Below are 25699 nucleotides of genomic sequence, written 5' to 3' on the forward strand. Positions count from 1 at the left end.
TATTAGTTTTCCTTCAAGGTCTTGCATTAATATACTTAACAGTAGTAACATGTTGAAGTCTATCAACATTAAATTAGCTTTAAGAAATCCTTAAACCTGTCAGACAGAAAAAATTAAGATTAACAAAAACTTGTTAAAATAGATTAATAGTTTAATTCAAACTGTAAAAGACATCCCAAGAATGCAAGGTGTTCAGGGCACCGCGTTGTACATGTTAGCCAACATCCCTTCACAGACACAGCTGAGAATCATGATTACTACAGTAAAGTTTAATCTTATATGGAAAGTTGCAAACTCTTGTTTGCAGAACTGCACTGGCATCCAGGGTCATCTTTAGTCATAATGAGGGCTGGTAAAAGCCTACGCCAGGAGCCAGTCACCCAGTTTTACCAGCTGGTGGCATAGTGTGGTGGCAATCTGTGCAGCCAGCGGGACAGATCTCTGCACTGTTGATCCCACCTTCATAGCCCGTGTGCCTTGTGATGATGGGTTCTTGGATATGATAAAATTGGTGAACCAACACTAAAGAGCAGTAGTGTAGAGTTCTATGCTATAGGCTGCATAGAGCTTGGTCGTGCCTTAAAGACCTCCAGTTCTTGTCAAGTATTTAATGGGCAATCGGACTGCTGCTGTGGGACCGTAACATAAGCTTGAGCCAAGTTTTACCGTTTAATCCATTTGTCAGAACAATGAACGAATAAATGCAACATTGGATGAAAGAAACAAAAAACGAATGTGCGCAATATGAAAATCATAGTTAATTCGTTCGCCACCGTGGCTGCCTTTTTAATTACACTAAGAAGAGGAGAATCTCGCCATTTTAATTCAACTACTTCTACGCGTTTATATCTTGTTTCCATGGCAACCTGGAGGGATGAATGGGATTTCTGGGGGGAAAAAATATGAATTTCGTTGAAGACAGACTTGGACAATTTTGTCAAATATGAAGATTTTTTTTTTTCAAGAACACAAACTTTCTGCTGGCACCCAAGTCTACCCACAACTGGCACCTGAGTTTTATTGTTTTAAAATTTTAAATTCTGATATAGAAATATATATATATATATTATATATCATGTTCAAATAAGTTACTTCATACCCTTTTATTTAGTCAATCTGGCATCAGGAATGGTTAGAGGCACGACTAGAGTGCAAGTTTGTACAAAGTTTTGACATGTGTAATTAAGAAAGAGATGCATAAGAAAAAAATATAAACCATTTACCTACTGCACAGAGGAGTGCTGGCACCCTTCGACCTGGGCAAATACAGCCAAGTGGCCCCCCACTTTAGACACGGCTGAGGGCAATTACCCCCTAGGCCAGCCTGCCCCAGTTGCTACACATTATTTAACATTTAGGGCTGAAGAACACAGTGATACACAGCAAACATTCTGAACTTCTAGAAAAGAGGAGCAGAAAGATTTAGGTCTCAAAGTGTGTGTGAGGCTATATAAACTGCTGTTTACCTCCATGAGAATTACTAATGGCTAGTTGGCCACAGATTTAGTCATCCTTGATTCTTGATTAAGGATCCTTGACAAGGTGCGGGTCGCACCTTGCCGATACATCATCTGTCACTGTTTGCGTGTGTTGGGGCGGTTGCTGCTATTTGCATTCCTCTACAATTAAACATAAAGCATTTTACAAGAAAGAAAATGTTGCTATGTTATTTGGGGATTAATGCAATTTTGAGCAATGTGTTGCTAATCATTATGGATTACTAATCCCATTTTATTATGGTCAATTCTTTTGGAAGTATTGACAAACTGCAATATTATGTTTTCCTGCAAATATACAGAGTTTTACGATGAATGCATGCAGAGATCGGTGATATTCTAAAATATAACCCCTTTATTCCTCCACTTAGCAGACATTGGAAATCGATGAGTTACTTTTTGCAAAGTTTCCTTTTGTTATTGAGAAATAAGCCTGTGGTTTGAAGTTTGGGGAGGGTTAATAGGGAGTGTTTGTAGCAAGCTTTTTGTCACCAAGGAGAAGAGTGTAAGCTATTGGTAAGGAAACAAAACACTAGGCAGGTCTCTCAGAATAGGCATTTTTAATACAGGTTTTTACTTGGGTGAGAGTGATATGCTTCCTGTATCTGGAAGATTTAACTGATGAAAAAAGAGTTAGTCACGCTCAACAAAGAATGACACAAGACCACAACAACACAAGGAGGTCTTCGATATAGAAGTTTGGAGGGGTGGATGTAAGTTTCATTATTTTTTTTTTATGTTGACTTTGTGTTTTGGGATTTAAGTGGGGGGGGATTAAGAAAACAAACAAAAAAAGAAATATAGAGAATTATAGATAAGCATAGAGAGATGCATTTTCTGATATATTGTAAAAAAAAAATTTCAAATATTTAGGATAGTTAAAAAAGACTGGTTGTACCTTTCACTGGGGTGGATGTTAACTAAATAAATCAATAAAGTGATCTGTGGAAATAAATGTAGGGTTTTTGGTTTGGTTTCCCCAATGTGTAAAAATAGGCTTGGTACTCAAGTCCATGTAATGCTGGGGGGGGGGGCATACACAGGAGGTCTGTGTCTATATTATCATTCTAAATGTAAACAAGAGGACATTGTGTGTGGTGTGGTGACAAAGAGGCTTTCTATGCTATTTGGCAAAGGACCAGTTATGATCAAGTATGAGAAGTGTCTTTTTGGTTTCACCAATGGTGTTTCATTTTAAGGGTAACGTCACTCAGGAATAAAATGTGGGATTTCCAAGGCAATGATTATTGTAATTATAAGTCTTTGAGGGATCCATACAAAAAAAGCAAGTGTGCATGAATGTCATGTATATGCAGTCTATTATTTTGTTACAAAAAAAAGGAAATATATATATATATATATATAATTAGAAATTACCTTTTGAGAGGGGCTGGCCTAGGACAAACTATATATCTCGGTCTACCCTTTTGTATTTTGGTCTTGGCTTTTTTTAAACTTGAGTTTGGGACCCAGTACTGGGTCAAAATATGTCAGACACTAGGTCATGCCAAGGCTCTCTTGATGTCATTGACCACTGTATTCACTGTTACAAAGAATTTCTGGGGTAATGTAGTACAAATAATAACTGGGCTTTTCTGTGTTCCAAGTGTGTGCACCACTATGTTATTGGGCCACTTGGCTGGGCTGCCCCTTGGATGAAAAATTGCCTACCCATTAACAGGGTCCTAAGAGTATGTGGAATTAGTAGTCTAGTCTAGACAGTAAACATAAGCAGTAAATATATATTTTTTCTAATTGTATTGTAACTTCCCTGTAAAATCAGTATGTAGAAGTGTATGAATTATGAGCTTCATATGGATGTGTCTGTTAACTGCTCCTCCCATCATTGTCTCAATATTAGCCTGAGACAATAGTTCTTTTTGACTTTTATAAAAGGAGTCCTTTTGCATAACATGGAGAATCCACCTGTTGATTGTCTTACTATGAGTTCAGCGTTTGAACAGCAGTCAGCAGAATGAGCCCTTGGCGTCTTAGGGCATTTTAGGTGAACACAGACCTGTAATTTTACAGGCATTTTCTTATGTGTCTATTACAAAAGAAATTCAGCTTCTTCTTTAAATCTGCAAAAAAAGAAACTATCTTTTGTTTTGTGTGCACTAATCAATATGTAAGACAGTGGGAATTATGTAATATATATACAGTATATATATATATAAAATAAAATATACTTTTATTTCTTATTACAGGTGATGCTCCTTCTGCTCAAAAAGACTTTTTTTGGCAGCAAAAACTATGATTTGGAACTACTGCAGTAGTGGGAAGTCTATGAAAGGCCTCTGTGTGTGAATGTATTCTCTCTGAGTTTGTACTCATCCAAGTTACTTTATTTTATTGTCATCATGTCAGCCCACCAGGGGGGCAGTGTCCGCAGTATCCGACCATTTAGGTCCAGTGAGCAGTACCTGTTTGCCATGAAAGAGGACTTGGCTGAATGGCTGACGGAGCTATACAACTTGGATATTACAATTGATAACTTTACTGAGGTCCTGGAGACTGGTTCTGTACTCTGTCAGCATGCCAATCATGTGACTCAAGTGGCCAGGGAATTTTCTGTGGAGTACCCTGTCCAAGCACGGAAACTCCAGCTACCAAATTCAGGAGTGAAATTCAATGCTTTGGCCCAGCCTGGGACATTCTTAGCTAGAGATAATGTGTCCAACTTCATTCAATGGTGCAGAAAGGAAATGGACATTAAAGGTACGACATATTTTTATTTCTTTTTTAAAGAAATTAGCTCTTTATGTTCCACAAAAATATGTTCATCTGTCAGGTTGCCTATTTTTTAGATGTTCAGTGAAAAGTTTTTAGTAAAATGTCCAGCATAAGGTAGACCAACAATAGTTTAACACTTGATTGCAGAGAGATGGAAATGAGAGATATGAAATGAAGATGTAATGCCTCCATCAACTTGTAATGGCTAACTATTAGATACAAGTCTCTGGGCACTGATAATCTATACTATAATCAGAAAACTGATCATCCATTCCTAACATGTCTTTACTGTTCTGACCCTTCAGACGTCTTGATGTTTGAGACAGAAGACCTGGTTCTGAGGAAGAATGAAAAGAACTTTGTTCTGTGCTTGTTAGAACTGGCCCGCCGGGCATCTCGTTTTGGCATGAGTGCTCCCATGCTCATACAAATGGAGGAACAGATAGAGGAGGAGATTCGCGAGGAGCTGGACTTGCCTCCAGTGGAAATTCCAATTCCTAAACCCCAAAAAAAACTCTGTGACTTCAAAAACCTGGATCAAATGGTGAGTCATATTTCAGTGGTGAAAGGAAAACATGAAGAAAATAATTTGTGTATAATCAACTTCCTTGGGGAACTACCTTCATTCCCCCACCATCATCATATTTCTCCAGCCATCATTTGCGCTTTAATACATATGCTAATAGTCCCCTTTAAATTATCATTTCTCCCCCTGGAAATGCATGGAAGCATTCAGCAGAATCTCCTATGCATTTGCCTCTTTCCCTGCACTCCTTTTCCTTGGCTTGCGGGAGACATGTTTGATTTACCACCAGCCAACATCTTGATAAGATACAAATTTATACTGTCCAAGTTTCACCACACTGATGTAAACTTAAGACAAAAAGCTTAAGAAAAAATGATGTCCTTTGCATGGAAATTAATGTAATCTAAAATACCACAATTTCAAACAACCACTGAAGGGAAAGTTTATTTTAGTGTGTATGGTTGGAGGTGGGCCTAGGGATCTTTTTAGGTACTGTTTGACCTATTCGTAGGTACTTATGTAACAAAGTAAGGCTGGTAGAAAAATGTATTTTCTTTATTTATGTGTTTTGCTGCTGATATGCATATAATCTAAGGCTCATTTTTTTAAAATTAAATGTTATATATTTGTATAAATTGTCAGTATAATGAATGTTTAGAGCTCTTCAAATTATTGTAAATTATCAATGGAGATTGTCTTGTCAATCATAATTTAGTTAAGGAGAATCAATTTCCAGGCTTCAAAATCCCAGGTGCCTGGCACTGTGTGAAACTGTGGATATCATCTGGTTTGAACACTCACGCTGTGCCATTCAGAGCGCTATCATGAATAGCTGATGTAAAAATAAATGGAGTTTATTACTGAAATACAGGCACCGCCAATCTGAGCTTTTGATAAAACATATACATAGAATTCACAAGGGGATTCAGTACATATGCATTGTCAAAGCAAACTTACATTTTCCTTACATCTACATTTACAGGTTACATTCATATATACTGTATTATAGTGCTGATGAACCATTGAGTGTTTGTTATACTCAAGAGTGAGCCTATGGTTAGTGGTGTCTGTGTGCAGTATTTCATTGGGTCCCCATAACAAACACACACTAACATGCAAACTCATTCTAAAACCCAGTCACTCTAATGTGTACACATTCCCATACACACAGATTCTTTCTCCTGTTCCTCCTCTCCATTTCCCAGACGCCACTAACCCTAGGCTAACCTCTGACACTCCAGATGCTGATACATACAGTCATAACACTGTATGTGACACCCACACATGTGCTAACACTGTACACAAATACACACACTCTAGCACTATATGCTGACAAACACACTCACAGTTATGTGGTACGGTAACCCACACACCATATGCTCACAGACGTCTCGGTATGTCCCCTTCAGCATAGCAAGACGTATTGAACAATGCAATTCTATTCCGGCATGACGGTTCCCTAATGCACAAAGCAAGGTCCATAAAGACATGGTTGGATGAGTGTGGAAGAACTTGGTTGGCCCACACATAGCCTTGACCTCAACCCCATTGGATATGCTTGGGATGAACTGGATCTGTGATGTGTTTGTAACTGTTTGATATCCATTAGAGCAAAGTATTTTTGTGTATTTTTTTAAGAAACAATCAAAAGGTTAAACAATAAAGACACATTTTCACAGCCTTCTTCGCTCACGTTTATCAAGGGTGCCAGTATTAGTGGAGGGCACTGCATTATATTGTTACTAAACCCTGTAGCCAAGGGTCATAAATATCACGTCCAAGAATTGTAAGCATGGTCTTTTAGGGCAACAAGGCTTAGGAACAAAGTATTTCAAGCAAACTGTGTATTTTATTTACGCAAAAGTGCACAAAAATTGGACCCCTGTCTGGGTTATAAATTGCTGCCATCCCAACTACTCACTGACTGTCCAAACAGACAGACCTGAGACAGATTCTGGAAATCTCCCCCAGACAAAATCCACAGGCCCAGGCAGGTAGTGCCACATCTGGCTAAGGAATAGTATCCGCTCGCACTGGGGAACTCCCTCCAACACAGAAACTATCTACAGTACAGCACAGTACACACACAAACACACACACTACTCCCCATCTCTTTTACTTTACAGAGTAAGTGCAGCTTGCACTCCTCATGGGGGCACGGGTTGAGCGCACCCCTGGTTATGCTGTAGGAGTTTCAAGGCCTGTAAGTGAAGGTAATCATGGCCCCTGGCTCACAGAATGATGAGGACAGAGACCTGGTTCCGATGGGAGACACTTCCTGCTACTGATTGGCTGCTTCAACCAATCTGTGTCAATTGTCCTAAGATTGCATGAGGGGAGCTGCAACTGTGGAGCTGCACTTTCTACCAGGTCTTTTTTGGTGAGGGTCTTGGTCAGGGCCAATGGACATTGAATATTTTGTTGTAGCCTGTGTGTTAAGTGTGATTTAGGCTACTATATTATTGCGTTGCTTGGATAGGCTTGTTCCTGGGTTTATTAAACTGTAAGTAGGCATAACAATTTCTTGTTACTTCAACAGGTGCAGCACTTGGTGAGCAGGTGTACTTGTCCCATGCAGTTTTCCATGGTCAAAGTCTCTGAGGGAAAGTACAAAGTTGGAGAGTCAAATACACTCATTTTCGTTAGGGTCAGTATTAAGAAGCATTGCTTACTAAAGTCTTTTTTTTTTAAATCAGTACACTTATACCCCATTTGTCATGTGTTTTTTTTAGAGATGGTATAAGATCTTTCAAATGCACCCACACTTATTTAAAATGCATTTTGTGTTGAGAGAAACACCCTAATAGGCAACTAACAATATTTCCAATACAAAAACAATAATAAAATAAATATATAAAATGCAGCAGGTATTGTAACAAAATGTTGCCATCTAGTGACAATTGTTGATTCTTCAGTTATTAATGATACAGGATCCCTTGATGCTCGCTCATTATAGCAATATTAAACAAAAAAAGCGTAGAGGAGAATTACATATCACAGCACTATAATAGAAAATACCCTTTTAGACATTTTTTTTCTTTCTATGCACGACTGTGTTTTTCATGTTAACGGGTTGATTTTTTCTTACAGATCCTACGCAACCATGTGATGGTCAGAGTAGGGGGAGGCTGGGATACCCTAGAGCATTATCTGGATAAACACGACCCCTGTCGCTGCACATCTCTTTGTATGTATACACCAAAGTCACAAGTGTCATTAGCTTTCTCTACAGTGCATGTATAGTCCTTTTGTATATTGTGTGTTATGTAATCAGCTTTCAATATGTTGCTTATGAGTATGCGATATAAGCAACGTTCTGTACATTGCTTACAAGCAGAGGTAATGCTACATTATAAGCATATTATAAGCAGATTTAGTAGCTCCCGCTGGACTAAGGATCTCCCCAGAGGATGTGGGAGGGGTGAGGCACAAATTTCACTTATATTTTTATCATTAGAATTTTGTTTAACTAACTTGGAATCCTTTGTTTGTGTAATTGTCATTTTTTACCAAGTTTACTTAAGGTGCGGGCTAAATATTTTTGCTTGGATCTCTAAAACCATAACGCCACCCTTGCTTATGACTCTGTGATGTAAAAGGTTTTTTGTTTTTTTTTCACATTTACCAATTTATTTAAATACAAATTCTAGTGGGCCAAATGTATTCATTGCTTGTCAAATGACAGAGCTGCCAGTCCTGCTTTCTTTGCATGCAATCTGTTGTCTAACAAGCACAGGGTTGGAAGAGTGATGGTGTTCCGTCTTTAGCAAGGTCAATGGGAAAGCTTATTTTAGCAATCCAGTCTGTTACCATCCAGGGCCAAGATTTTACAAATGCATTCTTCAGTGTAACATTGCGTTGAAGACGACAAAGAAGAGATGTTATGCTGACAAATTATTTAATTTGAAGTTCAATTAACCAAAGTGACCTTCTCTAACGTATTGTACATCACTGTCAAACAAAATTATGAAGATATTTCCCAATTAACAAAATCAAATGTGTGGAATTTATGAGCTCATACATTGCTAAATTATGGGCTTGAATATATACTTTAATGAATGTTCCATTGTATGCAGATATTTAATTATCACAGAAAATAGACAATAAAAAAGTCATTAGTGGTGCTGCTGGAAAGGGTATTAGCGTATACCACGTAACGTCATGGTCTTCCCATTGTTGTACATTCTCTCAGTAACATTCTGTTCATATCACAGTATGTTATAAGAGCATTATCTAACAGTTCACAACCAAGTTTATGAGCAATTCTGGTGGATCTTGATGCATGATTTTCCGAAACTACACAGATTTTCCAAAAATAATTTTTACAGCAGGACCTCTTGGTTCTTTTGGGCATGTCAGGTACAATTCAATAAAGCCTCTCTTATTGTAATATGCATGTCTAAAAATATGTAGTAAGGTATAGATGCATCAGGTAGATGATCAATATACAATAAAATCAAAAGAATATTATTATATCTAAAACACACATTTATTGTGTATTATTGTTGACATAATGCATTTTAGGTGGCCTGTATGGTCTCACTTTTTATTTATTAGCAAAATTTATCTTCTAAAACAATAGGATCGAATTGGAAGGGTTGATAATGGGGTTATTTGTGGTACTTTTAAAAAAGAGCAGTATGGACCTAATGAGTACAGTAGGGAATACAGTTTAGCAATTGAACCACACCTGAAGTTTGAACATCATAAGCACTGTGAGTATATAGCCAAGCTACACAAAAGCAGAACACCACTACACTTATGGGAAACCAGAAACTAAAAAGGTCTTAATAAGAAATGTATATCTAATAGGAAAGGCTTGCTTAATATGACTCCTACGCTGAATAAAGGTAACCTTACACCATCTACAATGTAAACTTCTACCTGTCTCAAGAAGTAAAAGAGTACTGACCAAATAAGCTGAATAACTTGAGAGCTGAGGCATAAACCTACATAACTTTGTGCTTACAGAAAAGGTTTAAAATGATTGTTCCTTACATACTAATAAATGTTTGTGTCTTACAGCTCATAAACAAGCTTTGAAACTGGGGGGTCCACAGAGGCAAGCAACCCCTGTTCACGAGATCAAAACCCATTTAACATCAAGACCTGACAACGCCAACAAATCCTACACAACACTGATCGTGAACAGGTCCCAGAGTCCATTACCACCCGTGGACTGGAATACCTACACCCCTGGCATCAATAATAAATCACTTTTATCTTCAACATCTCCAGAAGGTCTAAACAAGACAACAGGGTTTAGGACTCATCTTCTACCAGATCACAAGACCAATATTCCAGCCAGGTACACAAAAATCCTAACCACAACATGTTTATATGGCCTGTGACTGGGTTATATATAAATCCTAGCTCAGGGTAAGGGAGACATGTATCAGTTGTCCAATTGGCATCAACAGTTTTTAAATTTGATTTTCATGGTAGGGTTTATAGTGTATTTTATTTCACATGCAATTAAACTAAAGCTTGCTTTTTACGAGAACAGTTCTTCAACCAGGAGGGGAAAAAATGGGACAATTATAGCTGTATAAGCTTTCTCACGCTCAACTTTTTCGAAGTTGGTTCAAAAAAAGTAAGGAAAGCCAACTAAAGACTGTAGCATAAAATATTACATTAAATGAAGTGAAACAACCCAAAAATTCATTTGTCAGATAGAATGTGCAATCCAGTTGTATGCAACTCAAATGCGTCAATAGGAATTAACTCCGGTGGTCGGAAGTAAAACACAAACAAAGACTGCTGACCATGACCCAAAACAATCTAATCATAGAAACAGGATATATTTATTGCTTGGATACATTGTTTTGCTACTTTTAGCGGCCTTTCTTATAAGACTTTCTCTTTCAAATCATATGTTTTTAAAGGTGCCCGTTCAGGGCTCTGTATTGATTTTGCTTTTCTGGTAACCATTTCAGTGAACATTAATATTTAGTAAGACCTGTATTAGTAACGTGGTTAGAGATAAATGGAGTGTTGTAGAGATTGTTTCTGTGTAATTAAGTGATATAAGGGTGACTTACTTTTTTCCCCACCTACTTATGGCTTACTGAACTTAATCCTGACTAATACAGAGTTTAAATGTCCACTGGTGTTTTCAATGAATATTCACTGTATCCTACCTCCAACAGTATTTGAAAGCATTACAAAATAATCCCCAGAACTACTTTGAATATATCATTATGCTAGAAGCAAAAGATGTATAATCTTTAATACATTACGCTTTTGCTGCTGGAAATATTCAGCCAGGTAAAACAATTCAGTAGGGTCCATTGATTCCACATATGTGTTGCCAAGTGTGTTAAATTAGGGATTTTTTTATTACAGTTTATGGATTACCCAAGCTTTATCTTATATGGGGTTTTACAGCTAGCAACTCAAGTTATGCCAAGGTAAAGAAACTTCTAACTTCCCCATTAACTAGCGGTAACATGCAAAAAAAGACCACTTTCAAAATTGAATTGAAGTTGTGACTAACTTTTCAGCTACCCTCTAAAGATTTAACATTTTTAATCTTCATTCCCCATGTTTCAGAATGTTTTTCTCCACTCCCCAATCCAACCCTCTTAGCATTCTTACACAGGTTTCCTAATTCGATGGATGAAGAGATACAGGGTGCAGCTGGGATTGTGAGGCTGCACCTTGCCTGCGCTGCTTCCTTGTGGACTAGAACTATATTCACGAGCAGTGCTTGGTAAAGGACTTGCATAAATGGAGTGAACTCTGTTAGTTCCCATGGTTTACAAATATCCCAGACAGTATATAGCAGCCTCTTCATCAGCCTCCTAAGAGTGTAGGTTTTCTGACTCTTCTCATGTTCATCAATGTTTAACAACTGACAGAAATGACATGACTTATGAAACAGTCACAACTGTTAAAGTTAGGAGATCCTTAGCTATATGAATGTAATAACTAATATTGAAAACAACTAGAACAACAACAAAAAACCCATGAAAAGCCCACTTTTTGTTGAACATCACACATGCTACATATCCACTGTGAAATAAATTGGGTGTTTTACTAGAAATAGCACCACTGGAAACATTGAAAGCATAAATGCATACAATTCCAAACATACTGGTGGTATTGATTTCGGTATTCACTGTTTTACATTATAAAGGCAAGCAATAATTATGCCAACAAATGTCTTTCTTATCTGTTACAGGGCACGCTCAACCACTCCTTCCAGGAGACATCTGTTCAGTGAGGAGGGTCAAGCTGGATATCTACACCTCTCCTCAAAGTTTGTGCAAGACAGGAATAACTTCTCCACATCATTTTTGAGTTCCCAAATTACTGGAAGTGAAGATGAAAACTCTGAAGCTTTGGAACATTCTTGTGCATTTCAGCAAGAGAGTCTGTTAAAAAGTCAGGCCCGGAGTCTAAAGGAAACTCTGACAGAGGATGTTCATATTGGCCATTTACGTATTTCACACAGTAGAGTTCAGTCTGCAATAGATAAGGACAACACCCAGATGTCAAAGACTGTCCAGCAGTCTGCAACTTCTCAGGAGTTACGACCTAAGACACCTTCTCGATTCATAAGGCCACCAAGCCCTTCCAAGCAGATGCATATGGCTCACAGTCAGCAAAGCAAAGTCACAGACTATAAGTTTAAAACGAATTCAGCAAATGCAGAGCGACCACCTTCTCCAACCAAACAACCAAGCTATTCAGCAAAACAGGAGTTACATACAAGGAATGGTGTGGTATCCACACCAGTTTACAACAGGCCTCCTACACCAAGCAGAGGCTACCAAAGTGATTCACAAAACAGGGACAGAAGCAAGTCTATGAGCAGTGAACACATCACAAATCATGAGAAGCTTAGTGCAAGAAGTATACCTGAAAAAGATGCCCACCACTGTAATGTACGATCTGGTCGGTCTACCCCGATAATCCAGCTTCATAAGAATGGAACAACACAGTTAAAAGACAAGGATGTCATCTATACTTTAAGAACACAACCCAAGCAAACAAATACCAATTTAGGAGCTACAAAGGTTTTAAATAACATAGCGCGAGATATACAATATACACCTTTACCCATCAATCCAGAACAAGAGAAAGCAATGTATCAGAGTTTGGAAGATGAAATCTTATCAAATATCAAAGTTTTAGAAGAAGATTCAGATGAAAACAACTTAGAAAGCAGACTTGATGATTTTACCCCTGAATGCAGTATAGCTAGTGATTCTGCTGTTCATGATTTTAAAATGAATAGATCATCCATATCTTCTGTGCCATCTTTTACAAATGCATTGAAGACACCATGTGGAGAAAAGGAAGTGCCAAGGAGTGGGGTTTACATAAACACCAAATGGCAGGGTACAAACTATGATGATGTGATCTCAGAACTTGCCACAGGGCGGTTGAAACTAAACAGGGTAGATGTTGAAAACTGGATTTCCAAAATACCATCAAAAGACGCAATGTGTGATGTTACAGAAACTGATTTGCCTTCTGCACATAAGAAGAAACAACCAGGATCAGGACCACAGAAAGGTTTTGTTAGAAAGAAATCACCTTTATCCGAAGCCAAAGTAAACAAAGTGAAACAATTGCCTTCTCAAAGAGCTCGACAACTGGCAATGGAAGCCAGAATGAAAACTTCTGAGCCTTCAGGTAATAATGAAACGTCATCTGTCAAATGTCCTAACGATGAAGCTAGTGTTGAACAATCCAAGTCATTACAAACATCCAAACCAAAAAGAAGCCTGAAAAAACCAGAAAGGGTTCCGTCAATTTTTAAACTTAAGCTAAGACCAAAAATACGCCCTCGTCGGGACAACAGACCTGAAAAAAAGCCATCCAGAATCCCCACTCCCATTACATATAGGCAAACACAAACGAAAACCAAGGCACAAGAAGCAGGGAGCTCACAAAACAATATTCAAAATTCGACAGGGGCCAGGAGTCGGAATGTGTCACAGAGCACAGTGGTCAGTGGAGAAGACCTGGATTCTGATGGTGGAGCCTGGTCTTCAGAACACTCTGCTTCTACAAAGGTTACAAATTCCCATAACAATCAAAACAGCAGTGTAGAAAATCCAAACAGAACTGATGAGGATGAAGAATCCTGGGTATAAGACATTTGCCTATGTTTCTTTGTATTCAATGCAACGTATATATGCAATCTGGTGTGCCTTTAAGAAACTCTGGGTCCATAGTATGTTGTACTGCTTTGATACTTATGGGAGTGCTTAGCACAAATTTATAGAGCTATGAATTCTGCCACAAGAATGTTTTAATGTCAGGAATAATAACCTGAAAACACAAGCCATTCAGATCAATAATGTTCTCCATCCGGCTTTTATTAGTTTAGTCTAATAACAATCCACAGATCCTAAGTGAAAGTGTGTGTTAGCAATCATTAACACACCATCTTTCTCTTTGTCAAGCCATAAAGACACCATTTACAGGGCACTCATGACATATTTCTAAATCATCATAGTAGATTGCTAGCATCTGATCCATTGGGAGGCCCGGCCTTTTCAATGCAGTAGTTACCATATTTGTGGGTGTGAAAATCAAGCATTGATCAGGGTTCTCTATTAAAAATCATGTTGTATAAGAGATTGCAGACATATTTAACATATTGTATGATGAGAAACAGAAAAGCAGCTTCACAAACCATTTTAAATGTAGACATGTGTGGGTATATGTAGTAAGAGTTCTTTCACACAAACACCCTAATATGCTGCAGCAATTAATTCATGACCTACAGTATAGAAACATGACCGAGTCCGACAGGACATGGGGAACAATGGCTGATCGCACTGGTATTTACTACTAGGTTTGATTTTCACTTTACCACAAAGTAAACCATACAATGGGCAGTGACGTGAGATACTAGAAATTATTTCAGCTCTTACTAAACAGGCATTACAGTATAGTGTGATATCTTGTATAAACTGGCTTCTGGTACTTAAAACAATCATCTTCTAAAGAAATAAATAAGAAAGGAGTGACCTTCATAATCCAGTTTGTGCTGAGCAGCAACATAACATCTCATAACACACAACTTAGTTATTTAAAAACGTATATAACATAAATAAACATTAAACAGTGAGAAGAAATATGGCTTCCCAAGAATGATCGCGTGTGCATCTTTTGGTATAATCTGGAGTCTTCTGGTTGATATGACAATTTGTTTTATAGTATGTGTGATTGGATGCAAATACTACTAATGTACATTACCTGGATTTAAATTGAAATTGATTCATAAAAAAAGCACAGAAATGCATGTTTATATAATTCCATTTTGTGTAAATATTCAGTGCACAGAGGAAATCTTTACTAAATGACATTTTTTTCACCTATGATGTCATGCAGCATGATGTCATGCACGAAAATCAAAACTCAATATTAATCAGACTTTTTAAAGCTCTTTTGTATTTTATTGACTCAAATAACCTGGGGAAAAAATATATATTCTTTTTCACAACTCTGAACTTGGTTTTATTTTCTGTCCTACTAGATATTTTTTTTTTGCTTCAAGCTGTCACAGAGGCAGTTTCAACTTCATAATGGCATGGCAAAGCGATACATATGAATTCATACACATTAATGTAAAATGGATGGAATATACATAGACTGTGGCAAATCCATTTCACAACGCAAATTAAGTAATAGCCATTTTTTTAAATAATAGTAAACAATGAATCAATTAATTTTAACTAGTCCATATTTAAAGGATGTGCATCTATTTTCATTTTCTCATTTTCAATTGGAGTTGCATATCAGTCAGTGTTTTTTGCCAACTTTTGTGCAATCCCTACTGCATTAAAAAAATGTCAACCCCTTTTTTATAAAAACAAAATCCTAATAAACCTTAGAACAATAAAACTTACATTTCAAAAAAATACTAATGCGGTTCAAAACTGGATACAATAAAGTAAATTGAACTGTCAGGTTAATTCACTGTTGACTTACAGAGATAGCTCATCTGACCTCAACAAATCAAACATAGACTGTAACTTGTCTAATAGGAATTGAGATGTTGTTGAGCGTTTAATGTCAAATTGCTCTCTAAGATTCTGTTGAGTATAGCAGATAAGTTGGTCAGTCTATTATGACCAGTTCTGGTCAACCAACCTCTTCCTGTGGAGTTGGTTTTGGTTGGGTTTGTTGCACTCTAAGCCATATTCAACTTGCATTTATGAGACGTGATGCTATGCTTTCTACTACAACCCAGTCAAGTTGGCCGAAAATATAAACTGAGTTGATATCAGTGAATGATGTCACTTAATTTAAGCCAATAGAGTCATGTATGCCTCAGCATCTTAACTGGCCACTCAAGTCATCTCAGCCTTTCACAAATAGACACCAGGAACTTAAGAAAGACGTGGGTTGTTGAAGTGGTTAATAAATTGTAGCCAAAAATACCTCACAAACGTACTGTTTAGTAATTATACCTATTTATAAGGACAGATAATTCCTTAAGGTATATTCACTGAATGGGAGTTTGCAGGAACACTGAACATGTCAGCTCCTTGATATCACTATGCATTTTCATGGTAAACTCCAGTGAGATTCTGGGTTTAACTTTCATAAATCATAGTGGTATCTCCAAGCTGAAATGTTCAACCCTTCTGCAAACTCCCAGTTTAGTTAGCAGACACCACATTTAATAACAATAAATGAATGAATAGAAAAAAATGGTACTAACAAATGGTGGAGTCATAAATATGTGTCTCACTTTTAGTAACATGTAAATATCTTTTTAAATGTGGTGTTTCTACTCAGGTGAGCACAGAGAGCTGATCAATATTATGTTCCTAAAAAGTAAATCTTATTACTGTTTCTTCCAGACATTCACATATGTAGTACATAACCTAGGAACATTTATATGTAAGTTCAATTCTCTAAAATGGTAATATTTTGTTGTAAAAATAAGTATCATTAAACACTCATCTACAGACACCAGACAAGCCAGAAGGCATGTTTTTCCCTCAGAAATCTCATGGTGCTTTCACAACCACAAGGGATTCTGGGTAGGCACATGCAAATAAGGTTCACAATTATCACTTTTGCCTCTATATATATATAATTGTGAACCTTATTTGCATGTGCCTACCCAGAATCCCTTGTGGTTGTGAAAGCACCATGAGATTTCTGAGGGAAAAACAAGCCTTCTGGCGTGTCTGGTGTCTGTAGATGAGTGTTTAATAATACTTCTACTACCCCTTAAATTTAAGTGGAAGGGTTTCCATCACCTTTTACCCACCATAACTTATGTAATGGTTGTAAAAATAACAAATGCCGTATAGCTACATAATCTGCAGTACTAAACTACACCACCAGAGGTAGCTGTTTGAATTCAACCTAAATTTAGATAACAGCCAGAATTATTCCATCTGCATTTGTTACATAGTTCCACATATTCTTTCTTTAGCGCGAATATATTATTTGCCTTGATTTTAAGGAGTCATTCAATTTACTCTCTTCAGTGACATACATAAAAGACAAAGAAAGGGGCCCCATTTGGTGAGACAGAAAATGGTTTTTACCATGCACACTAGAAAAATGCTATCAATACTACTAATATAATTCCTCAATTTACAAAAGCATTACTTTGAGCTGTATATGTACATCTATAATAGCAACATCATCTAAACATGAAATTGAAGAAATTTTTACTTTTTTATTACTCATGTAAGGTCTTAAATCCACTTTTTTTATTTGTCAATCCCAACAATCTGAACAAGAACAAAGATGGCTAGAGGATAAAGACAAAACATTGAAATTAACACCATGGCAACAAAAATATGTATAATGAACTGGAAATAAGCATTAAGGTTAAACCTGGTAATGGACTAAGTTAGAATTTTTAGTCTGTATTATTTGACAGGGGCACAATCGGATCTTGAGAGATCTGACTGCTTATTCGTGATATCCTGCAAATCTCATCTCCCGGGCTTGCTCTCCAGCTGCAAAAATACATCTGTGATGGCCAGATTGTCTTTAGAAGTATAACATTTGTATAATGGGAGCTGTACTTTTACAAATATGCTTTGAGGACTATGGGTTCCTATTGCACTTAGATACCTTGATTTTATCCCAAGAAACATTTAACTGTGTATAAAAGTAACTGAGTTGAAAATACATACACATACACAAAAAAGTACATTTTTGGCTGGTTAAACAATCGATTTGGATTCAGAGTCAAATCTACTCTGTGTAGATGAAGTTTCAAGAACCTGCTTATTTAGACTGCTCTCTGGTAATGGCTGTCACACCACAGTTATTGTTGAAATGATAAATGATTTCTAAAGTGTGGGAGATGAAAGGGGATGGCTCAATAAAAGCCTACAGATGCTTACAAGGTAGATAAGGAGGAGGATGAAGAAGATCAAAGTACAACCATGATTTTTATAATGGAGCACTAGGCATGTGAACCTCGCTTTAATAGTTTCTTTTTTATTTTACTAAATACAAAAAGGGTCTTTTGCACTTTGGAGTTTATTGATTCTGCAGGTTTTTCTTGCCAGGAGAGCAGAGCTGGCCCAACATAATGCATAGTTAGAGCAGCAATAAACTTTTTTGAGCCTTAAAAAACAGTTAAGCAAATCTTAACATAAAACTAATGTTTGCAGAATCTTTCAATTTAAGGTTTGTTTGAAAAAATGTCATTTACATGCAGGTGGTCACTTCCACCTGCCACCTTATCCTTGGTCTTTAATGTAGAAGCTGGTCTCTGGCAGCACAGGAGCCTGCTGTGTCCATAATGTGTAGTTGGATCCTCATAGTTAAGTATGGATCCAACTGTGCTTTATGGACACCAGATTAGTTGCATTTAACAACTTCATAATAAACCTTTAATAACAAATAAATCGTTAAATAACAAATTGTAAAACCAGTGTGATTAAATGTTTTTCACCTCAACTCATTGTAAATTGTGTGCAACCCTTCTGTTGTTCAAACAGTAAACCAGGTACCCAAAGGAAGAAGGACAAGCTATAAATGTTACAGTTACGTAGGCCATACAGCGCCTTTAGCTAGAGTGCTTGGTGATACAGAGCAATATTTAGTGATTCCATGTATTGCCTGCCAAATGGTTGGAGAAGAACCTAAGCCAGACACGCACAGTAGCCTTCGTAGATCAAAATAAAAGTGGCACTCCCAAAAGTAAAGTGATTTTATTAGTGCCATAGCAACATTGTATCTATGTATGAAATATATCTTGGCAAAGTCAAGTTATTACAGTGCAAAAGATGATACTGAAGAAGCAGTTGTTTCATACATAGGCAGAAGAAAAGAATGTCACTGGCAAGGTCACTTTAACATTTGGTGAACTACTTATACTTTGATACATACCCTGTAATGAATAGTGGAAGAGTGTGATCAGAAGAACAGCAAAGGTAGCCAAAAGTAATCGCAATACCCTTCTCTTAGAGAGGGCACACATGGGGTCCATCTGCCTGAGAGGTTTAGTATTTTGCTGCAATTGGCTCTACTACCCAACAATCCATTCTAGAATGTTTGAAGACGCTGGTTAGATTTAAATCAAAGCCAACAAAACATGAAAGAGACCACACAGGTCCCAGTTTCCAGTAGAAATGGATGCTCCGTGAGCCGTGAGCAGAAATTATACTGCAGATCAGTTTCTTTAAGACTATCAAATGAGCCAGGTGTTATATATAAAGCAAGTCACTCTTTTCCATAGGTACTGGTGGAAGGTCATTTGACATCTGATGGAAATACCTATAAACCTATGAAATTGGGATCATGTGGCAGATCCTGTATCATCACATAGCAAGTGTTCATTTGTTGGAGCAAACTCTGTCAAACCAAGTAATTTTGTTCTGTTGTGTCAGAAGCTAAAGAGACTTCAGCCTTCTCATCTGAACACAGGAGGTCTTCACATGACAGAGCAGCGATTGCGGCGAAGGGCCCCTTGGAAGCGTATTGCAGCATGAACATGTTTGCAACGCGCACAGCCCACGCTCTTTAGCAGTTCACTGAAAAGTAGCAATATGTGCCAATTATACTTGGCTGAACACTCAATATAACCACATTTCCATGTCTTTTTCACCAGGTGGGACACGTTCCAGCGTGGGATGACCCGACCTCTCTGTAGGTCACGCTTGTTACCCACTATAATGATGGGGGTCTCAGAAGTTCCAATGACTCTGTAGCACGACAAAAAAATAGTGTAAGCAATTAATCTGGCAGACTCTTGTCTACCTTGGCAATGTTAGAGAACAATACTAATTGGACTAGATATTTTTGCCCAAAACTCAGAAACTGACCAACTCATTATTGGGGTCCATCTTTAAAAGAAAATATTGTCTAATATTGTGAGCAGGCCCAGACTGGCCATTGGGCACGCCGGGCATTTTCCCGGTGGGCCGAGCAGCCCAGGGCCGGATTGACGTAGGGGCTGATGGAGCTGCAGATCCAGGCCCCTACCTTAAATTAGGCTCAGTCAGGACTGGACTGACTGGGCCTATGCGGCCTATGTGTGGATGAAGTGTGTGAATGCGTATGAGAATTAATGAATTCATGTGTGGATGAATTGCTTGAATGATTTGTGAGACTGCATTAATGAGTATGTGTTAATGATTTGTGTGAATGAGTGAGTAAGTGTTTGTGTCTATCATGAATGTTTAAGTGATTTGGGGAAATGCAAAGATGGTACATGAAGGGTGGGCTTTAACAATAAATAAATAAAAATGGGCTGCTCAGTCTTTAATGCCTATTATTTGTCCAAGTCCGGGCCTGATTGTGAGTCTAGTGTAAAATTTGAAAAGTTGCACAGGAACCAAAGAAATGTTCTTACTGTTTGGACCTGTACTGGTTACTATGGTGAACAGATCATATCTGTTTCTAATCCATACTGTTTCTAGCTCGGGAGACACAAGAAAGCCGATCTATGAAATAGCTATGTAGGGATGATTATACTCTCGATGTGTGTGTGAAAAACTGTACAAAATAAACTGTATCCTTTAAATCATGAACAAACTAATTCAATACATACTGTAAACCAGGTAACAGCTGGACTCCAAAAATGGCTCAGACAGCAACGTAGATAAATCTACTTTAAATCACTACATAGCTACATAGTTTATTCTTCTTTTCCATTTTACTCTGAAGAAAGTAAGGAGGACCATCAGCTAAGTATTATAAAAAAATCAAAGAACAGCTACCTGCACTATTTCAGGGCAGACTGTGTCATCTATTGCACAGAAGGTCCCTGGGTGTTTGTTACATACCTTGTTTCCAGGATCTGTTGCCTTAGGGTCTTGATGTATTCAAAGCTGTCAAAGCAACAGATGTCATACACGAGTATGTAGGCATGTGCGCTCCTGAGCCCCCGGCAACATGAGTCTGCCCACTCCTGTAACAAAGGAACAACGTTAGCACCACCATTGTACCACGCAGGGTCACACAGGTAAGTTAATCTTGATCACAGCAATCTTTCAGGACGGAATGGCAGAAACTGTTAATCAAACACTTGCAATTGTTTCAATTTACTAATCCAGGTATCCTTGATGCGCCACTTCTTGTGCTCAGACTTTTTTCTTCTGATTCTTTTAAATCCTGTATACTGCTGTTGCGCCATAAATGAAACTGCTCATTGATCCTTACAGCTATACCATAGCCTGACATTTTTTTGTAGAATTTGGGAATAGGCCCAATATTCTCATGAGCTCTAAACGAAGTATGTCCACAGACATCTCTGAAAACCTATACAATAATTACAGGGACCACTGTGGGAGCCATGGCTAACCTATTTCTCTCCGTACAAAGTACTGATCTACTTTTCCTAAACGGAGTGACCTGGTTTTGAGTTTAGTGAACTGGAAGGACTATTTATTCTTGTGTATAAAGTTCTTTTCACTTGACTCTGGAGGGGGAACTGTTCTGAAAATTCACCAAAGCTAGTCAGACAAGGCACTTCAGGTGTTTTTGGACTACAACTCAAATAATCCACAGCCAATTAAAACTCTGACTTAGGTCAAAGACAAGTCAGATGCGCCATGTGAGCCTTAACCAGACTCTACTGTCACCTACTCCAATGTGGCTCTACATTGTGATAGTGAATCTCTATGTACTCTCTCCCTTTTAAATAGAAATAAGTGCTGTTTCATTCGATTCTCATCTTCACTCGTTCCTCCTGTCACCATAAACCACACATAGCTCCTTATCATGGGTGATAAGGAGGGGCGAATGAGAAAGGGTCACCCCTCCTGCCTCCAGGGGTTAAAGCTTTCACATCTCAGCGTGGGAAGATGCTGTGAGATAGGAGTCCGGGGGAAGACAACTTCAAAAGACAGTGTAGCGACAGGATTTCCCCTGCCTGAAGAAGCGGTGGTTATGTAACCAGCAACATCACAGAAAGAATAAAATATTCCAGAGGGAGGTGGGAAGGAAAAATGATTGGAGTGAACGCACAGCAAGAAAAAGTACAATTATTTTTATTATTAAAAAAATGATGCAGGGGAGAACAAGATTACCCACCATCCAGTAAAGATATACGGTAAAGTGCAGTAATGACCTTTATTTATGTTTTCGTATATAGGGACTTCACTTACAGAACACTAATATCTTACACTTGTCGTATAAAGGAACGACAACGGGATATTAGACATGGCAAAAAACGTATGACTGCCTGCAACATTTTCCCGCGGGTTTAATGTATATTGGGGCCGACTTTATCTGATCACTCTCCTATACCAAATAAATGCTTAACTTAATCAAGTCAAATCAAGGTCACGGCAACATAAAACATAAGTGTCATCCTTGAACCAGCAATCGGAAAAACATGGTTGTCCATAATTAGGGGAAGGCAGAAGGTTTAAAATACATTTTTTTGCCTCTGTGTATACCAATAAAGATCCAACGTCTACATGTTTACAAATCAATGCATGACAGGACAATGAGCCTGACATCTGTGGTGGTGAAGTTGTTTAAAAGCTTGTTAAGGGATAATATTTATGAAGACACTTTTTATCCAATAACACCATTGGTAAATTAGTCAATGGTTTTACAAAGGGCGAATGGTATCAGACTAATTGCATTTTGTGAAAAGGTGAGCAAAACTTAAGATCAGAGTCTTTCATTATTTGGATTTTGGTAAAGCATTTGATACAGTTCCTCATAAAAAGTTACAGTAAAAATTAAAAGATATAGGCATAGGCTACATTTTTGAACCTGGATTGAAAACTAGATAAGACTTCAGAGATGTTGTTAATGGAAAATTATCTCACTGGACAAAAGTGGTAAATGGCATTCCTCAGGGATCTGTTCTTGGTCCACTGGTATTTAATGTCTTTATTAATGATCTTGTAGTGGACAGTGTTTGGTAAGTTAGTACGGTCTGAACTAGACATTACTTCCCTGAAAGGAGATTTGGTTAAATTGGAGGACCGGGCAGCCAAGTGGCAGATGAGATTTAATAATGACAAATGCAAAGTTATACATTTTGGGAAAAATAAATAAATGTATAAATTATAGCTAAAATGAGGTTGTGTTAGATAAATCGTTAAATGGAAACAACCTGGGAATTGCAGACAATAAACTTAGCAGCAGTGTTCAATATCAGTAAACTGCTGCAGGGGCCAGTAAGATATTGGCATGTATAAAATAGGATATTGTGAGGAAAATATAATTTTGCCTCTGTATAAGCCATTGGTAATACGTCACCTTGAACATGCAGTGTAAGTCTAGGCACCTGTTCTTAAAAACATTACGGAACTTGAAAAAGAGCACAGGCGGGCTATAAAGTTTATGAAGAAAGGCTGGAAAATGTAGTTAAGTTAGAAAAAAGGAAGTCTTAGAGGCAATATGATATCATGATACAATACAGGGACAATACCAGCCACTCTCTGACGCTCTGTTCACGAATAGTAGTCATCTGTTCAGACTTGATGAAAGGAATTTCCACTTCAAGCAGAGAAAACTAAGAGCGATAAATATGTGGAATTCACTACCAGCAGACATTGCGCTATAAAGTTCAAAAGACCGCTTTAAATTTAGGCTGGATGTTTTATTTTTTAGCAAAGAAGAATATACAGGGATATAAATTGCTATAAGGATGAGATTAGTTATAGCCCGTTGAACCATTGAGAAATCAGATTTTGGAGTCAAGAAGGAACTTGGACCCTTTTTGTGGCACAATTGGATATTGCTTCAATGTGGGCGTTTTTTGTGTTCTTTTGGATGAACAGAAAGGTTGAACTTGATGGACTTGTGTCGAAATCATTACGTTACTCTGAATGTTAAAAAAAAATGCTGGGACTGGGAACTGAACCTTCCACAATACCAATGACATTTACCGCCTCGTCTGTAATACAGGTTCAGGGAGGAGGGCAAGCAAAAGGGTAATTGTATGGTAGATGAATGTGCAATTAACTGCACCTACTCTAAGCATCTTTCAATATACCTAATGTTCTCTACAGTTCCTACTCTGTGTAAGTAACTCAATATATTGGGAAATTTTGTCGTCTATTGACATCTCATGATCACCCACATTACCACAGCTGTGTATTTTAGTTAACAACACTCATGTGAAGCTTTGGCCCCAAAGTCAAAGATTCAACATTGTGTTCAGAAAGTGGTGAAGGTCCATTCATGTATTTTTCAGAATCCACTCACTTGTAGGGTATTGACTGGAAAAGAAGAAATGGGAGGGAAGTCCATGATCTGTAGTTCGTGGACGTGGCCATTCATGACAACAGCTGGCAGGAAGACACGGCGAGTCTTCGTCGGGACACAGGTCTCGCTGAACTCGTTGTACAGGAACTGGCGAACAATGGCGCTCTTCCCCACCCCTTGGGCCCCGAGCACCGCAATCTTGAAGGTCGTCACCATGCCTCCCTGGGCCGGTGCTGGGTGGTTCCCTCACACGGTCCGTGGCGTTGGCAGAACAGCCCCCCTGCGGCATATTCCGGCGGCTGCGGTCTCAGCCACGTTCAGGAAGCATCTCCTTGCCGAGCAGGAGGCTGGAAAACATATTGCACAAAAAAAAACAACATAATAAATGTAAAAAATGTTGTTCTGTATAATGTTACTCATCAAGACCCAAATAATTTGTGGGACATCATTTAAATTTCGCCTGTTGTATTTTCTTATGCTTAATGCCATTTAGCACTGATATGGCTATTCATGGTAATGTTAGTTTTCCATTTTTACAGTTTTTTTTAGTTTTGTTTGTTTTTTTGCTCAGTCACATCCACTATGTTTTGGTTTTTTACAATTTTATTTAGCAAACCATATAAAAGAGTAAAAAACATACAAGATACATCCAAAATACCGTTTGCTAAAAAAAAAACATTTATAACTGTTAAAAAAGTTGCAATATTTGGATATATTCAACACATACGTATGACAAACATGACGTAAGATTTACATCATTCTTTAGCACCGGGATGTTAGTATTACTAGAGTCTTGAATAGTAAATGTATAATATTATTCAAATCAGCAGTTCTCATTTTAGTGCAGCGTGTGTTTTTCCCAAGGTAACCACATTTGCTGGTATTTATTTAAATCTGACAAACATCTTTCCATAGCCGGTTGATATTCGATTTGTTCTAAGAGCTCTTTCCAGACATCCACTGTGTTTTGTAACTGATGTCTATACACATGCCCTTGGATAACCAAAGATTATTGTGTCTATTCAGCACCATTCACAAAATGTGTTTTAGGCAGGACTGCATTGAGTGCCAAATGTATTTTGGATTGGTTTATTACTGGCTGACTTAGACTAACCTACCTCCCGGACTCCATATTGCCAGCCCTCCCCTGCCCCAGAAGCTGAATGTCTACAAAGGAAGCCGAGCTCCTGAGCTGGACAGTTGTCTTCACAGTCAGGTAAAATATAATAGGTGCAAATCTTTATAAAAAAGATCCATGCTTTTCTTATTGCTGAAGGCACTCCATTTAGCATGTACCGGCACCAGTGGCGTCGCTACAGGGGGG

At 37.9% G+C, this 25699-nt stretch overlaps 2 protein-coding genes across 2 annotated transcripts; one reads left to right on the plus strand and one right to left on the minus strand.

Moving 5' to 3' along the window:
- The first annotated feature begins 3856 nt into the window (after positions 1–3856).
- Positions 3857–13862, plus strand: LOC149301018 (GAS2-like protein 2A). The gene is made up of 6 exons (XM_089484579.1): positions 3857–4214; positions 4535–4773; positions 7295–7402; positions 7846–7942; positions 9781–10063; positions 11939–13862. The coding sequence occupies exons 1-6, from the start codon at positions 3857–3859 to the stop codon at positions 13860–13862; spliced, it is 3009 nt and encodes a 1002-aa protein (XP_089340705.1).
- A 5774-nt stretch (positions 13863–19636) lies between these two features.
- LOC149301019 (ras-like protein family member 10B) lies at positions 19637–24591 on the minus strand. The gene is made up of 3 exons (XM_089484674.1): positions 24376–24591; positions 20991–21115; positions 19637–19907 (listed from the first exon to the last, which is right to left on the minus strand). The coding sequence occupies exons 1-3, from the start codon at positions 24589–24591 to the stop codon at positions 19637–19639; spliced, it is 612 nt and encodes a 203-aa protein (XP_089340800.1).
- Positions 24592–25699: the final 1108 nt, after the last annotated feature.

Source organism: Sceloporus occidentalis, unplaced genomic scaffold (genome assembly GCF_023333645.1).
Source record: "Sceloporus occidentalis isolate IW3139 unplaced genomic scaffold, rSceOcc1.0.p SCAF_22, whole genome shotgun sequence".
NCBI classification, from domain to species: domain Eukaryota; kingdom Metazoa; phylum Chordata; class Lepidosauria; order Squamata; family Phrynosomatidae; genus Sceloporus; species Sceloporus occidentalis.